The 17,452-nt window shown below is 41.6% G+C and overlaps 2 protein-coding genes across 2 annotated transcripts in view; one reads left to right on the forward strand and one right to left on the reverse strand.

Moving 5' to 3' along the window:
* Window positions 1-17,452, reverse strand: part of LOC129743935 (neural-cadherin) — an 833,438-nt gene that overhangs the window by 792,359 nt on the left and 23,627 nt on the right. The gene's annotated exons all lie outside the window — the stretch shown is intronic.
* LOC129741398 (uncharacterized protein K02A2.6-like) lies at window positions 7,708-11,586 on the forward strand. Its single transcript, XM_055733122.1, has one exon. It carries the CDS (start codon window positions 7,708-7,710, stop codon window positions 11,584-11,586), a length of 3,879 nt encoding a protein of 1,292 aa, XP_055589097.1.

Genomic DNA, 17,452 nt, shown 5'->3' on the forward strand with positions numbered 1-17,452 from the left:
CAGGACCCGGTGCTCTATTGAGATTCGACTGCACGGTTCATGTTGTAGCATAGTTGGTTGGTTCGTTGGCTCGTAGGACGTTGGCTGACTGCGACCTGATCCTGTTCAGACGGGAAGTGTCTCCTTGTCGAGTGGCGAAAACGGCAGGGTTGCCGAAATTATGTGATCTCCAGTAGCGGTTTCCGCAGCGGGTGGTCGCCGATGATTCGGCCAGTAAGTTTCAAGAGTGACACTTGATCGATTTTTTACAATTATACCGGAAACTTTCTGAAGTGAAAAATGAATTTGGGAACTAACGGATTTTTTAAAACAAGAAACACGATGTTGAGTATTTAAAATTGTACAATATTTGATAAATTTCAAGTTTTCTAAGATAAGAACTTTACTTAACTAGACTTTAAAAGTGATTTGGACCCTATGCGGTATTCCTCGAAATTTTCAAAATTTAATTTTCAACGAAGATGAGTTTATTGCAACCACTCTTGACTACTTCAGAGGGTCATAACATAAGCGAGCAAAGTATGAAATTCCAGATTGTAAATGACAATGGAAATAGTTGTCAAAATTCATAAGACTTCCTACAAACTACATCTCTAAATCTACTTGCTAAATCGCTCCACTTTTGGACATCCTAAGATGATAATAACGCCTTAAAGTAGATTAGCAGGCAAAGCGGTTTATTTGCCGCTTTAATGATGGCAGTTGTTCATTCTTTTGTTACTTGATTTCATCATTAAATGGGAAAAATATTAAATAATTAAAATCCAATGCATCTAATATAAAGCCTTGTCCAGACGATAATTGAACGGTAAGAGCGCAGAAGATGGACTGGGGAGATCTGGCTAAGCGCAAGATGAAGACACTAACCGATAATTTGTTTGATCTGTGATCTATTAAAGCCTGAAGACAACCAGCAACGCATTCACCTGGCATGATTATTTTGACGGGTGACGGGTGTGTTTTTTTGACTGCGAAATTCTGAGAAGAGAAAATTAGCAAATTCTTAAAACTGCATTCGGATGAAACGCCAAATTTAGCCAGAGGGATCAAAGAACCTGGTCACTGTTTTCCGGAAAAGGGCGAAAATTGCAGCTGCTGAACAATTGGAGCAAAAACTTCCTTCTTGGTGATGGTTTAAAGGTTAGGAAAGGCGTCGGAATACGGAAAAAAGCTAAGTATTTCCATTCTTGTATTGCTGACTACATAAAATCTAACTACTTTCTAAATGGTTGAGTTTAGTACTTGTTGGGGAAAATCAAGATTTCCCCCCCTAGAAATGGGGAAAATACAGGGCACAATAAGGTCTTTTACATTATCTTTGGAATCTAATGCATAAAACATTAATCTCATTAAATTTTAACCTAATAATGTACCTACAGCTCTATTGAAGCATATTCTTTTGATTGTGTTTTTTGAGAAATCAGAAATTTTTATGCCATTGTTAAACTTTGTTGTATAATAATTTAAAAAATTATAGTTTAGAAATTCTAATGCATAACAGAAAACTGGAAGGATTATAAGCGTAGCACAATCAGTAGTAGGTGAGATCAATTCATTTAGTTTTTGCTTAACATGTACATCTATTTTATTCTTAATGCGGCCCGCACACCTAAACGAGTTTGACATGCCTGCTTTAGATGATAGTTTTAGATATGCTGATCATTTCAGGGATTGTTTAAAAATTTCTAATAAAACCGGTTAGTTCTCCACAATAGATTTGTTATCAAAGTTTCATTAATTAAAATAATACAATGGTAAAAATTTAGACCAAAAAACAGTGAAACTACGAAGGAAGTATTTTGTTTCAAGCTTAATTTGCCTTTTAATTTGCCAAACAGATTTTATTTATTTTTGTAGATATTTTGTGCCACCGTTTTATCATAACACCACTTTATAGGAATTTCAAATTTATAGAATTGTATACAATACCAAATTTGGACATTAAACTATATGAGGTCAAGTGCAGCTAGGGACACATTAAAAAATAGTTTAATTTTTCTCATTGGTTTCATATATTTAGCATCTTTAAAATCATTAAAAACAATCTATTCATATTTTGTACAATAACAAAGTAGCACGCCAATTTGTAAAATAAAAAAAGGCCTCTAGGTTCAAACAGGTGTTTCAATAGGAAACGTAGGTTTTTTTGAGATATTAGGAGCTTAGGTCTCCAGTGGCTTAATCGCCTACCAAGGTGGTTTTCCATGCCACACTACCTTTTCCCCAAACATTCAGCGTGGAGATTTGTGGAGGGATGGCGTACAGCCGGTCTCCGCTAAACATATCTCCACATGTGCTGCACTTCCCTTCCTCCTATCGACTACATGGACTTGGCCGGCGTCGTTATTGGTTCATTTTAAAGTAGGAGATTCTCAAAAGTGTACAGTGAGATTGTGATGCTTGTTTCCAGCACCTTTCATTTGGTTCATTGTACAACATTGATTATCTCGAACCAATCACGGAGTGCAACCATTATGCCATTGGCCATGGGGCCGCAGGTGGACCGTAGTTGATAGCAAGCTCAAGCTCAAGCTCAACATGTACATCTATTTTATTCTTTTTATTTGGTTAGAACCAAAATAAGGAAAATTTTAAGATTATGTTTATAATTTTCTTGTAAATAATGTTTAGAAATGAATTTATATCATGTCATTTTGTTTTTTAAATATTTTTTTTCAGTTTTTTTTATATTAAAATTTAAGTTTCATTGAATTCAATCAGATTTAAATTTATATTTTTTTAACTATAACACATTAAAAATACCTATAAAATCTTGTTCTATCGAAAAAGGTAAAGAGTAAGAAATAAAAAAAAACTTTAAAATAGTTCTGATTATTTGATCAACTATATTATACGACAGACGCATATTAGATAAGGTTTACAACCAAAACTATTGCACTAGTCAAAAGTGTCTCCTGATTATATCCTTATACCCAAACTCCAAACCAAAATTATTTTGCTAGGATGCAGAGTTAACCTCGGTCCTAAAGCACGAAATCATTCTTTCATCCCTTTCTTTTTTCCAATCTATCTATTGACTGCTAGGACGTGGCCGGCGCCGTTATTGATGTTTAAAAAGAGAGCATCAGTTTTGGGCAATGTGAATGTGCTGTCAGTCCCAGATACCATTTATTTGACCTTTGTACAAAATTGGTGGCCTCGGTCAATCACGGAGTAGCAACCATTGGCGACGTGGAACTTGTTCTACTTAGCCACGCCTGCGATCGTGGGACTTGAAATGCGTGGCGTGTAATGATGATTTCATTAAAGTAAATTTTTTTTTAATTGACCAAGGTTTTGAAAAGAGGGAGAAAATACATGCATCATAAACTCAATTTGATAAAGCATTTCAAGTTCAACGATTTAAGGTGGATGTGAGCAGCCAATCAAGCTAAGCTAAGCTAGTGATACCCGAAAACACTTGAAAGTATGTCTCTGGTCAAAGTTGCACTTGCTAGTTATGGGTCATTTTTTATTAGTTGATCACCCAGATGGTGAATCCATTTTACAGATTGCATCCCAAGGCACGGCAAGCCACCGCGTCCTCCCAGTATGCTACCATGCTTTCATTTGTTCGACTCTAGATACTATGTACCCCTACGCTATAAAGTCCACCTGAGACCTGGTCACGTCTGGACGACTCGAGGTTCGGCCTTTACTCGTATCTCGACTAACGACTCGAGATTTTGGCTCTGTTTGGTTAGTCTCGAGGCCCTCTCCCCTTTGCCCGTCCGTGTGCCGAATCGAGAGCAGCTTATCCTAGATTTGAGACTGTCACAGCACACGCTCGGGACTTTACGAAAACTACTCGGATGATTCCCGGCGAAGACGTCATCCGACTCGAGGGACTCACCCGCCGACGACGTGAAGTCACCGTACCCGAGAGTATATCGCGTCTTGAATACTCTTTCCGCTACGATTTCGACTGCGAAGAAGGTGAAGTCTTGTCCCCGTAGCTTTCGTCGTAGGGAGCGCGTTTTACTCAAAAACTCCGCGGCGGTGGGGCATCCTACACAACGTTGACGACGTACCTAACAGCTCGGCATTCGCAGAAGGTAGAGCCTTATCTTTGAATGGTAGAGTCTTATCTTTGTATCATCTAACTGCTAGGATCGGACGCACACTACTCGAATGCCCCCCACCGAAAGGGCATTCTACTCCGACCGTGGTCCGGTCTTCCTCCTTCCTTTGGCTGGCAACCCTAGGCTTTTTGCCCGCCGTGTACCGAATCGAGAGCAGCCTATCCTAGACTCGCGCCTGTCACAGCACATGTACGGGTCTTTAACGCTTGCGACTCAGATGAATCCCGACGGTGATGTCATCCTACCCAACTCGAGAGGCTCATCCAACGGCGACGTGAGACCACTCTACCCGAGAGTATTCCGCGATTTGAGTACTCTTCCCTCTACGAGTTCGACTGCGAGGAGGTCTTGTCTTATTCCCACAGCCTCCGTCGCAGAGGGTGCGTTCGACTCGGATATTCCGCGACGGTAACGATGGAGGTATCCTTTACATAGACGCGCGACGTACCTCGCAGCTCGGCATACGCAGAAGGTAAAGCCTTATCTTTGTATGCTTTACTGCCAGGTTCGGACGCACACTACTCAGTTGCTCCCCGACGAAGGAGTCATCCTACACCGGTCGCGGACTGGGGCTGGTTCAAACTCCTCTGCAGGGCAGTTATAATTCGAGTAAATCCATCGCTGACCACGCGCCAAGTATTGACATCCTCACACATCCTCCGCACAATTTTGTCGGCTGTCGTGTCTGGTCCGCAAGCGAAAAGCATGTTAGCGCGTACCCCTTCGAACCTTGGACAGTTGAACACTACGTGCTCTGGTGTCTCTACTGTGTCACCGTAGGTTGGGCAGACCGATGGTGGTACTGCATGAAGCATCTGTAACCAGTCAAGAACTATGTCATGCAGAAATCCACCTCTCCATGTCTCCGATCCATCCAGAATCCGACGTTAGGGATCAAGCGATGGGTCCAACGATGGGTATCTTTCTCTAGCAAGAGCGAGATGGGCATGACCCCCGCCACAACATCAGCAGCTACCGAGAATACCGTTCGGTATGCGCTGATATGGGTTATGGGACCTATTGCATCCAAAGACTGTACTGTATTCAAAGATGACATCTTACGACAACGGAGAGAACTAAATTCTCACGACATTAAAGATTTAGTGGCGCATATTGCATTGTTTATTTTTGACTTCTGAAATACAATTAAATGCGCTGGCGTTTCGATTGGTATTCCTTATTGGTGACACCACACAGTGGATAAGAAAACACACAAATTTATACACTTGGGCTCAACTGGCTGTGTGTCAAATTTTTACGTCTCTCTTCAAGGCGACATAAACTGATTTCTACACATAAAATCCACTTCCGAGCCGCCCAAAGTTCAACGATGATGGATAATCAGACCATGAAGAACGAAATCATCCGGCTGCAAGCCGTGCTCCAGGCAGCACAAGCATCTACTTCACAAGCAGGCAGTGTGATTGATTGTGTTGTAATCAAAATCAGCCCGTTCTAGAAACGCGATCCAGTTCTTTGGTTTGCCCAAGTGGAAGCTAAGTTTACTTTAGCTGGCATCATTCAGGTAGACACGCGAAATTTCACCCCGGCGCAGTTGATAAAAACACCACCGTCAAGGAAAGGACAGCGTCAGCAAAACCGAATACAGCAGCTCCTAAGATGATGTGAATTAGATGACTGCAAGCCATCTCAGATACTGGGGGAAATGCGATCTGGTCAGAAACTTCATTACAGACGAAAAACTTCTGAAGTCCCTATGGCTACAACAGCTTCCGGAAACAACACAAGCCTTACTCAAAATTTCCGAGGAAACTCTGCAGCTGAACAGGCGGAGAAGCTTGCAGACATCGCTAAAACTAGTTAAACAACTTCTGCCGTTATCGCCGAAAGGCGAATCGAAATTTCCGCTCAACGTAAAGGCCGCAGCAGATCTCGTACCAGCAATTTCAGCAACCAGAATAATTCCTGAAGCAACTCCGGTGATCACGGCTATTGTTTTTATCATCGATGGTTTGGCCCAAATGCTAGAAGCTGTCGCCAGCCCTATCAGTTTCAATCATAAAACTAGTACAGCTTGTAACCATGTGAAGTTTACTAGTCAACATTATTATAGGATTCGTCCGACGGTTGGTGGATGCAGCAGTTTTAGTCAATCCCGCTTTATCATTCACGATCCAGCAACAAACTAAAAATTTCTTGTCGACACTGGCACAGATCTGCCGGTTCTGCCGTGCTCGCTAAGTCAAAAGGCAAAATCATCTACAGGCCTGAATTTGTACGCTGCCAACGGCTTCCGCATCTCAACGTTCGGCACCGAAATCTTCAAGCCAACTTTCGGGTTGCTTAGAGACTTTCCCTGGCGATTAACCATAAATAGCTGACGTCACGCACCTATTCTAAACACAGACTTTTTGAAGTACTAACTACGACCTGATGGTGAATTTACGAGGTGAGTGCTTAGTAGATAAAGAAGCAAATTTAAAAGCACACGGGTAAGTTAATTTAATTGTAGACGGAGTGGTCGACCTGCAAACATTTAACTGTAAGTAGCGATAACTTTGGCGGTTTATTAAGCGAGTTTTCCAACGTCACAAGACCACGTCTCCCTAACCAAGAAGTCCAACACAGCGTTAAACACACCATCCATGTTGAAGGCCCTCCATGTCATGCCAAATTTCGTAGGCTTCCTTAGTATAAGCTTGAAGAGCTTCGTGTCGTGACTGACCGGACGTTCCCTGTTCCGACAAATCGAGATTTCTTTTCTTGGTCGCTACTTCCAAATCACTTCAACTACATCTCACTATAAGCTCACTTTGTAGACTGACTAAAACTCTCCTTTCGTGAAATATCTTCTACTCTGACTCTCCCTCTCTCTCTCCTGACTTCACAGAGAGCTTTTTTTAATGGTAACTCATTTTATTTCATCATTCGCGTTCTTTTTCATTCAATACAGGGTATGCCATAAATTTCCTATGTGCCCTATAATCTTCCAATATTCTCTACACTTCGTAAAGAACCAAAGCTCTTCATGGAATACATTCGTCCCTCAAAATCCCGTATTGTAATCTAGTACATCTAGCGACACGTGTTTATTCCAAAAGACTGGGACAGCTGCTCACACGTGTACTTGAGGACCGACCGAGTTAGGACCCTACGAAGTTATCTCACGGAACGACAAGACATTTACTATCAACATCAAGCATACTGTATGCGTGATTTGGAGCATCTGTCTGATCGAATTTCTTGAAGTGGACGTCATATTCGGTTTCGGATCAAGGAACTTTCTAGGAAGGGGGAGTGATGTGATACGCTAGCTATGGGACCTGTACTGTATTTAAAGATGACATCCTGCGACAACGGAGAGAACAAAATTCTCACGACTCATCTGAGATTTAGTGGCGCACATAGCCCTGTTTAATTCAGCCTTCCTGCAGTGTATTGTCTTATAACATAGCAACCCGCGAGACCGACCGAGGCGACGAAGAGTAAAATGGCATAATCGAGAGAGAGCGGCACCAGTATAAGAGAGTATAAATAAAGCATCCCGTTTCCCAATTAGCTCAGTTTAATTCTCACCGTTCAATAAAGCAGTCACTAGTTGTAGTAAACAACGCTCGTGTTTTTATTTGGTACACCACAAATTGGCGACGAAAGGGATTTCGAAATGAACGTCAAGCCTCCAGAGTTTAATATTGGCGATTCATGGTCCCTATACGAGGAACGGCTAAGGAGATTCTTCGTGGCCTATGGAGTCGAGGAGGAAGCAGACGAGCGCCGCTCGGCATTTTTGCTCACAGCGGTGTCGATGGAGGTTTACCAGACGATTCGGAACCTGTGTTTTCCGGACAAGCCGGAAACAAAGCAGTTCGACGAACTTTGTTCGTTGATGCGTCAACGATTTACCCCAACGTTGGTGACTTTCCACGAGCGGACGAGATTCATCGAAGCGCGTCAAGGCGACGGCGAAACGGTGATAGAGTGGTCGACGCGTCTCAAGAAGTTGGCCGCTGACTGCGAATTTGGGAACGACCTTCCGGTTTTTCTCAAAAACATTTTTGTGGTGGGTCTGAAACGTGGCCCAGTATATGAACGAGTGTGCGAGGAGGATCCTGACTCAAATTTGGAAGCCCTGGTTAAGGTGGCGATGAAAAAGGAGTCAACGTTGCGCCAGCGGGAGTCCTTGGAGGTTAACAAGTTCCAATCAGACCAAGGAAACAAGCTGAAGAAACCGGCGAGCCCAAATTTCCGTTGTTATGCGTGCGGAAAGGGGGATCATAATTTCCGAAAGTGCCAGTACAAGTCCTATGTGTGTAAGGTGTGCGACAAGAAGGGGCATCTAGCCAAAGTTTGCCCGAATAGGAAAGATGCAACGAAAGAGGACCGGAAACCGAAAGTTCACCATTTGGCGCTGAACAAGTTGGATGCGCCCCCTCCCGTGGTTATTCCTGTCCGTGTGGGCGGACATTTGGTCGAGTTCGAACTGGACACTGGGAGTCCGGTTAATGCCATCTCAAATGCGCTGTACAGTCAATATTTCAAATCAGTGCATCTTGAGACTGGCGGAAAGGAGCAGTTTGTCTGTTACAATGGGTCCTGTTTCCAAGCAACAGGAAAGTTCGAGGTGGAGATGAAATTCGAAGGCCACAAGTCCAGGGAGGAAATTTTCGTCTTCGAGGGTGACCGGCAACCACTGCTAGGGCGTCAGACGATGCAGCGTTGGGGACTGAGGATCAACTTTTGCCATTTGACGGAGAGCATGAAAGAGTTTAAAGCTCCGTTGAACGTGCTGCTGACCAAGTACCAAGAAGTTTTCGAGGGTGAATTAGGCTGTTATCGATACGGCAAAGTTCACCTACCATTGAAGGATGGAGCTGTCCCCAAGTTTTTCAAGCCGCGCAGGGTACCGTTGGCTTTCAAGGAGAAGATCGAAGACGAACTGGATCGATTGGAGAACATCGGCATTATCTCCAAGGTGCCATCAACCGAAGCAGAATGGGGCACCCCCCTCGTCCCAGTTTTGAAGAAGGATTCATCGATACGTTTGTGTGCAGATTATCGGCTGACCGTTAACCCGTGGTTGAAGGACGACCACCACCCTTTCCCGATAATTGACGACATTTTCGCAGCGCTACAAGGTGGTAAGCATTTTTCCAAGCTGGACCTGAAGAATGCCTACAACCAACTGGAAGTGGATGAAGAAGCAAGGCATCTGTTGGCGTGGAGTACTCACCGTGGTGTGTACTACGTGAATCGATTGCCGTTTGGGACCAAAACGGCGTGTGCAGTGTTTCAAGCAACCCTAGAACGAGTCCTGCAAGGTTGTCGAGGAACGATAATTTACCTGGATGACGTGCTGGTAACTGGACGAACAGTGAAAGAACATTTAGAGAACCTGGAACAAGTGCTTAGTAAGTTGAAAGAAACAGGTTTTGTGCTTAATAAGACCAAGTGCGAGTTTTTCAAGAGTGGTGTGAGTTATCTTGGACATTACATCGACAGTGATGGTCTACATAAAGATCCTGAAAAAGTGAAATCAATAATCCAGTTGGGAGTTCCAAAAGACGTCAAGGAGGTTCGTGCCTTTGTGGGACTGGTCAACTATTATGCCAAGTTTTGTCCCAGTTTGGCACAACATCTGAAGCCTTTGTACCGGTTGCTGCAAGAAGAGGTGAAGTTCCGTTGGTCCAAGGAGTGCCAGGAGGCATTCAAAGCGGCGAAGCAGCTTTTGGCGGATGACACGGTCCTGGCCCATTATGACCGTAATCTGCCGATTAAACTCTACAGTGATGCGTCGAAGGAAGGCATTGGAGCAGTGATCGTACACGTCTTCCCAGACGGCAAGGAGCGACCAGTTTCTTTTGCTTCCCGAGTTTTTAAGAAGCACGAGTCCAACTATTCGGTCATCGATCGGGAGGCGCTGGCGATTTACTACGGTGTCCAGAGATTCAGCAGCTATCTCTCTGGGCGTCGTTTCATCCTGATGACAGATCACAAACCACTGACCGGTCTGTTTTCGGAAAAAGGCATACCGGAAACCGCAGCAGGGCGTTTGCAGAGATGGGCAGTCTATCTGTCCAACTTCGATTTCGAGATCCAACACATCAAAGGTACATCCAACGTCGTAGCAGATTTTCTTTCTCGATTTCCATGCACAGGTAACCAAGACGAGAAGGTCGACGAGGAAGAAGCCATCAGTTTTCTCAACTTCATCGAAGTCGAAACCCGCTCATTGGTGGAGCGGAAGCAGATCATAATCGAAAGCCGAAGGGACAAGGTCATTAGTCGAGTCGTGGAGTATCTGAAATCGGGCTGGCCTCAAAACCTTGAGGACGGCGAAATCAAGAAGCTGTTCCAGCGACGAGACGAACTAAGCGTGGAGGAAGGCGTCCTTCTCTGGGGTTTCCGCATCGTCATCCCGGCGAAGCTTCGGAAACCGTTGCTGAGTGAACTCCATGTCGTACACATGGGGATCGTCAAGATGAAGTCCCTAGCACGGTCATATTTCTGGTGGCCATCATTAGACAAGGAAATCGAGGACATCGGGAAGAAATGCGAATTTTGTCTCCAACTGCGGCCGGAGAGGAGTGATCCAATTTCACCGTGGCGGTTGACATCTGCCCCGGGTGATCGAGTTCATGTCGATCACTTTTCGTTCCAAGGTGCCGATTTTCTAGTCCTGGTGGATAGCTACAGCAAGTGGTTGGAAGTTTACCCCGTTCGAACATTAACTTCCAAGGAGACGTCGGAAAAGTTGGCCGAATATATTTCCCGATTCGGTCTGATCAGCACTCTGGTGTCGGATAACGGCACTGCCTTTACATCGGAAGAATTCCAGGCATTCTGTTCTTCCCGTGGCATCAAGCACCTGACGACAGCACCGTATAGCCCGTGTTCAAATGGAGCAGCCGAGAACGCGGTCAAGACGGTCAAGGCGGCACTGAAGAAGCTGGCGAGTGACCCCTCGTTTGCAAAGAAGCCGATAAGTGTCCAACTACATTCATTCCTGGAGATGTACCGAGCCACAACACACACGTCGACTGGGGAAAGTCCTTTCAAGCGAATGTTTGGAAGGGAAATGCGCATCAGATTCGACAACTTGAAGTCCAGGTCTACAATCCGGCAGAAAGAAACTGTCGAATACCAAAACCGAACCAAAAAGGATGTCAGCTTCAACATCAATGAAACGGTCTACGTCCGGGACTACCGCCAACCCAACAAGAAGTCCTGGATTCGTGGTCGCATCGTGGCTAGGCTAGGCTCTGTGCTCTACGAATGCCACACTCAAGAGATGGGAACTGTCAAACGTCGCAGCCACCAAATAATGAAGTACCCCTACGACGATTTTGATGGAAACGAAGCTGACGGAGCCACCCCTGGTCCTGAGCCGAATGATGACTCAATCTACGAAGATCCAATGGAGAGCCTACCGGGAGAAGAACCATCATCTGAAGCCCTTCCGGTTCCGTCAAGCGTTGGTCGTCATCAACCGGATGGAACCTATGTTACGAGATACAATCGAGTGGTGAAACCGCCTCGGAACTAGGAGAGGGAGTAGTTGCAGTGTATTGTCTTATAACATAGCAACCCGCGAGACCGACCGAGGCGACGAAGAGTAAAATGGCATAATCGAGAGAGAGCGGCACCAGTATAAGAGAGTATAAATAAAGCATCCCGTTTCCCAATTAGCTCAGTTTAATTCTCACCGTTCAATAAAGCAGTCGCTCGTGTTTTTATTTGGTACACCACACTTCCGAAATAAACATAAACATGGTACTTCTTAAACTCAATATTTATCCCATCAGCAAGCATCGAAATGATAGGAGTACTATCATCGAAGATTTGTTGTATGTCACCTTAGACATGAAGAACATCTACAATTGCGTTAATTGGGTTGCGTATCCGTCGAAAGCTATTCCAATAGTCGTTTGCTATGACGAGAGAGAACATAAAGATATTATACCCACAAATCAGACTCTACTCCAAAATGAACATCCTTGGAATTGGAATTATTGGTTTAAGATTCTATGCCGAGCCGGCATTAACAAGCTTCATAACTGGCATTGTCCTACCATCCTAGCGCGACCGCATAGCATATCTCTTAGAGAAACCAAATTAAACATATCCCATATCCTATTACAAGACAAAGCAGGATGGAAACAATTAGCCAAAAGGGTATTGTCGAATGATGTACCGAGCGCTGTGTTTGTATGTAAACCGGCATTAGAGAAAAATATTCTTTGTTTCGGCAAAAAAACCACCATCCAGGATGAGCTCCGCATGTTTATGTAAACCGGCCTTCAATAGAAAACAGTTTCTAGTTTCTCATTCCCGCCTAATTTCCTTTCCATTCTCATCCCTTCCTCATTTAAAACAAAGGAGGAAGATTTCAAAAAAACACCGGCCTAACGGCAAACGACCAATTCAGTGCGGTTTTTGATAATCGACGATGGCAGAAAGACGTCATAGTACTATGACAAAAAAACTTTCATTTGCTAACCGACTCAAATGGTGCACTGGGTAAGGTATCGGATCAGTAAGTCGAAATGAGATGTTGCAGTGAGTTTGATTCTCACTACGTTTTTTTGGGATAATTAGGCCGGAACAAATTTCAAATCCTTCTTTTGTCACTCGGAGTTGGAACATCGCGAGGGGGGGACAATAAAAGATAATGCGAAAAACAAATAAATTGGATTAAATTGCACGAAAGCTTGTATGCAACTCAATTGCATACTATATCATTGCACAAAACATATAAATCAAGTAATTTTTTATCGAATAATTCAATAAAATCAAGAATACAAAAGGTGAAAAAACTTCCATCTTCCAAAATTTGTATTTTCGTCTTGTAATCTTTTGGATATTTGAATATTTTGTCGAAAATTACATAAAATACTTCGAACTTTATTTATTCCCCCCTTCGGGTTTTTTGGAAATTTCGAAGGGGGGGGGGTGACAAAAGATGAAATTGATATTTGTTCCAGCCTTAATGAATTATGAATTTGAAATGAGATGAAATAGGTTGAAAATCCCATATATTGTTTTTCTTGTTTCGCTTGAGTAGTGGTCATGTATTATTTTGCTTGTGAGCTCAAGTCTTTATGCCAGTAGTGCTTTTCCATTGATATCATTTTTGGTACAGTACCTACACTTTTCTGCACAGAGATTTGCTCAATAGGCATTGGATTTTGGCAACCTCTTCAATGGATGTAGATTATTATTCGTTAGGCAGAGGTTGAAATTTACGTAGAATTCTAATAAAACTTGATTCGAAAATCGATAGATTATTTTTCTGTTTCTCGAATTTCTTTTTCGACGGTTCGAAGGTTCGAAGGTTCGATGGTTCTACCTACATTCCAACCAACTATGTTACGATCAGGCAGCACTGCCTCCAAGTCATTAGTTAGTAGTTTTTCGGCCACTTTTTCACCGACAACGACAACGACGGAGCGGACAAATTTTCAAAGCATCCCATTCCATGCTCGCGAAAGTAGTACACAACAATTTCAATCCGACAGACGACGACGAGTGACGGTGTACTTACTGTCGGAAAAGCTGTCTCGCCCAAAGTGGTGAACTGAAATGATAGCAAGAAAAATGAAAATATACCACAGAAGGCACTCTCGTCCTCAATTTGCCAAATGCTCTAGCAAAAATTTGGCATTATTGTGGTGTGAGTGCTTTGAAGCCCTCGCCGCCGATGGCAAAGTGTTCTGACGTTTCTTGTTGGTTTGGAAGCAAACAGGACGTGTTTTCCTTTGATATTTTCCACCAAGGATGATGTTGGTGTAAGTGGAAAATTACTCCATTCTCTCAGGTTTGCTCTTGGTTTTCCGCAAGGGTGAGGGTGGCAAAAGTTGTAAACATTCACGCACACAAACGAACGTTTATTCGATTGGTTTCTGCACATGGATGGCAAGAGCCTATGTAGACACTTCGGGACGGAATTCTGGGTCTTTGGTGGGCAACTTTTTCGATGGGATATTCGTCTTGGATGGCTCGAGTACGCGGAATGATAAATGGTTATTAAGACTTGGTTCAGAATTGAGAGTGGGTGATTTTTCAAACCGTCACCTCTAACGATGAACTTCTATGAGCTGAATCTTCCAAAACGTTCCTTCGTTGATTATGAAAGCTATAATCTTGATCTAAATTCTGAATCTGAATTCTGAATCTGAATTCTTAATTCTGAATCTGAATTCTGAATCTGAATTCTGAATCTGAATTCTGAATCTGAATTCTGAATCTGAATTCTGAATCTGAATTCTGAATCTGAATTCTGAATCTGAATTCTGAATCTGAATTCTGAATCTGAATTCTGAATCTGAATTCTGAATCTGAATTCTGAATCTGAATTCTGAATCTGAATTCTGAATCTGAATTCTGAATCTGAATTCTGAATCTGAATTCTGAATCTGAATTCTGAATCTGAATTCTGAATCTGAATTCTGAATCTGAATTCTGAATCTGAATTCTGAATCTGAATTCTGAATCTGAATTCTGAATCTGAATTCTGAATCTGAATTCTGAATCTGAATTCTGAATCTGAATTCTGAATCTGAATTCTGAATCTGAATTCTGAATCTGAATTCTGAATCTGAATTCTGAATCTGAATTCTGAATCTGAATTCTGAATCTGAATTCTGAATCTGAATTCTGAATCTGAATTCTGAATCTGAATTCTGAATCTGAATTCTGAATCTGAATTCTGAATCTGAATTCTGAATCTGAATTCTGAATCTGAATTCTGAATCTGAATTCTGAATCTGAATTCTGAATCTGAATTCTGAATCTGAATTCTGAATCTGAATTCTGAATCTGAATTCTGAATCTGAATTCTGAATCTGAATTCTGAATCTGAATTCTGAATCTGAATTCTGAATCTGAATTCTGAATCTGAATTCTGAATCTGAATTCTGAATCTGAATTCTGAATCTGAATTCTGAATCTGAATTCTGAATCTGAATTCTGAATCTGAATTCTGAATCTGAATTCTGAATCTGAATTCTGAATCTGAATTCTGAATCTGAATTCTGAATCTGAATTCTGAATCTGAATTCTGAATCTGAATTCTGAATCTGAATTCTGAATCTGAATTCTGAATCTGAATTCTGAATCTGAATTCTGAATCTGAATTCTGAATCTGAATTCTGAATCTGAATTCTGAATCTGAATTCTGAATCTGAATTCTGAATCTGAATTCTGAATCTGAATTCTGAATCTGAATTCTGAATCTGAATTCTGAATCTGAATTCTGAATCTGAATTCTGAATTCTGAATCTGAATTCTGAATCTGAATTCTGAATCTGAATTCTGAATCTGAATTCTGAATCTGAATTCTGAATCTGAATTCTGAATCTGAATTCTGAATCTGAATTCTGAATCTGAATTCTGAATCTGAATTCTGAATCTGAATTCTGAATCTGAATTCTGAATCTGAATTCTGAATCTGAATTCTGAATCTGAATTCTGAATCTGAATTCTGAATCTGAATTCTGAACCTGAATTCTGAATCTGAATTCTGAATCTGAATTCTGAATCTGAATTCTGAATCTGAATTCTGAATCTGAATTCTGAATCTGAATTCTGAATCTGAATTCTGAATCTGAATTCTGAATCTGAATTCTGAATCTGAATTCTGAATCTGAATTCTGAATCTGAATTCTGAATCTGAATTCTGAATCTGAATTCTGAATCTGAATTCTGAATCTGAATTCTGAATCTGAATTCTGAATCTGAATTCTGAATCTGAATCTGAATTCTGAATCTGAATTCTGAATCTGAATTCTGAATCTGAATTCTGAATCTGAATTCTGAATCTGAATTCTGAATCTGAATTCTGAATCTGAATTCTGAATCTGAATTCTGAATCTGAATTCTGAATCTGAATTCTGAATCTGAATTCTGAATCTGAATTCTGAATCTGAATTCTGAATCTGAATTCTGAATCTGAATTCTGAATCTGAATTCTGAATCTGAATTCTGAATCTGAATTCTGAATCTGAATTCTGAATCTGAATTCTGAATCTGAATTCGGAATCTGAATTCTGAATCTGATTCTGAATCTGAATTCTGAATCTGAATTCTGATTTTTTTTTCTCTGAATCTTTAATCTGAATTCTGAATTTGAATCATGAATCTAGATTCTAAAACTAAATCTGATTTGTTCCATTAAAATATTAATGGTAAAACCTGCAATACTCACTTTCTATAAAATAGTTTCCTCAAGTGCTACAATTCTTTGCAAATCTGAATAAAATAGACTGTCGAAGAATAAATGTGAAATGACAGGTTGGAAAAATATCCTCCCCAAAAATTTGAGCAGATTTTTCGCCACCATCAAACGTGTTTGTTTGCCTGAGCATCGTTGCCAGTCGTTTCCATTCACACAGAATTCAGAGGTCAAAGACAGGGATTACAAAAAAGTAAAATCAATCATTGGGGTTGTGGAAAGTGACATCAGGAAAAGTGTCAATATTGAATCGGTCTCCATTATTGAACTTTGCGAAGAACCCCTCTCAATGTTGTAACGCTGTAGCAAAATAACGGTTTTTTGGTAGACAAATTTCGCCCATTTTTTTCAAGATGTTCTCCTAAACATTTGATTTTATGATTCTGCGAAAAAAACACCAACATTCTAACGTTCGTATCCAACCAATGCACAACGCTCGAAAAATAAAGTTTGCAACCGATATGATGCATCCCTGGCCCAGAAGGGCAAACTACTCTTCTCGTGGGATTGCGACTAAAAGTCCAAATCAGACAGGATGGTGTGAAGGTTTTATGTCACGTTTCACGGTTGCAAAAAGTGCTAGACCATAGCAGGATCGAAAAACAGCAGAAGCTGCAGCAGCAGAGATGTCCCGACGAGATTGTGGTCAGTTTTTAGGAACTATATTTTGTTGTTTACAAAGTTGCAATGAACCAGGTTCGATTCAAAGATGAATTTGAATTATTAAGGTATCTCGGAAAAACTTCAGCTTTTATTCATATTTACAAAGATCCATATTCAGTGCATTTTTTTCCCAAAACATCCAACCTTTAACTTCTGTTTGAAGTCGTATCAATTTTTCGTTTCCCAATAAAACGTTAGCACTCATATATCACCTAAGAAACATTGTCTCTGTTTCAATTGGGATCGATTTTATTCATTGTAATCGTTCTACTTTCATGAGTGGAAATTGAGACCATATATGAATATGCATTGTGAATCATATACCTTCTGTATCCCTTTTTCGTTCTCTTTCAGATCACCGATTCACTGATTTTGGCAGAACTTTTTTGATGCAGCAACATAATACCTAACCTAACCAGGGCTGGGAACAATCGGGGTGTTGCACAATCCTGCTTCTAACCGTTGCTGAAGGTATCTAAGTAGTACGTTTTATGAGTTCAACGACTGTCTGACATAT

Source organism: Uranotaenia lowii, chromosome 2 (assembly GCF_029784155.1).
Source record: "Uranotaenia lowii strain MFRU-FL chromosome 2, ASM2978415v1, whole genome shotgun sequence".
NCBI classification, from domain to species: Eukaryota; Metazoa; Arthropoda; class Insecta; order Diptera; family Culicidae; genus Uranotaenia; species Uranotaenia lowii.

Bases quoted from the DNA above. Each gene is read 5' to 3' on its own strand.
- LOC129741398 (XM_055733122.1), top strand. From the start codon at position 7,708: ATGAACGTCAAGCCTCCAGAGTTTAATATTGGCGATTCATGGTCCCTA.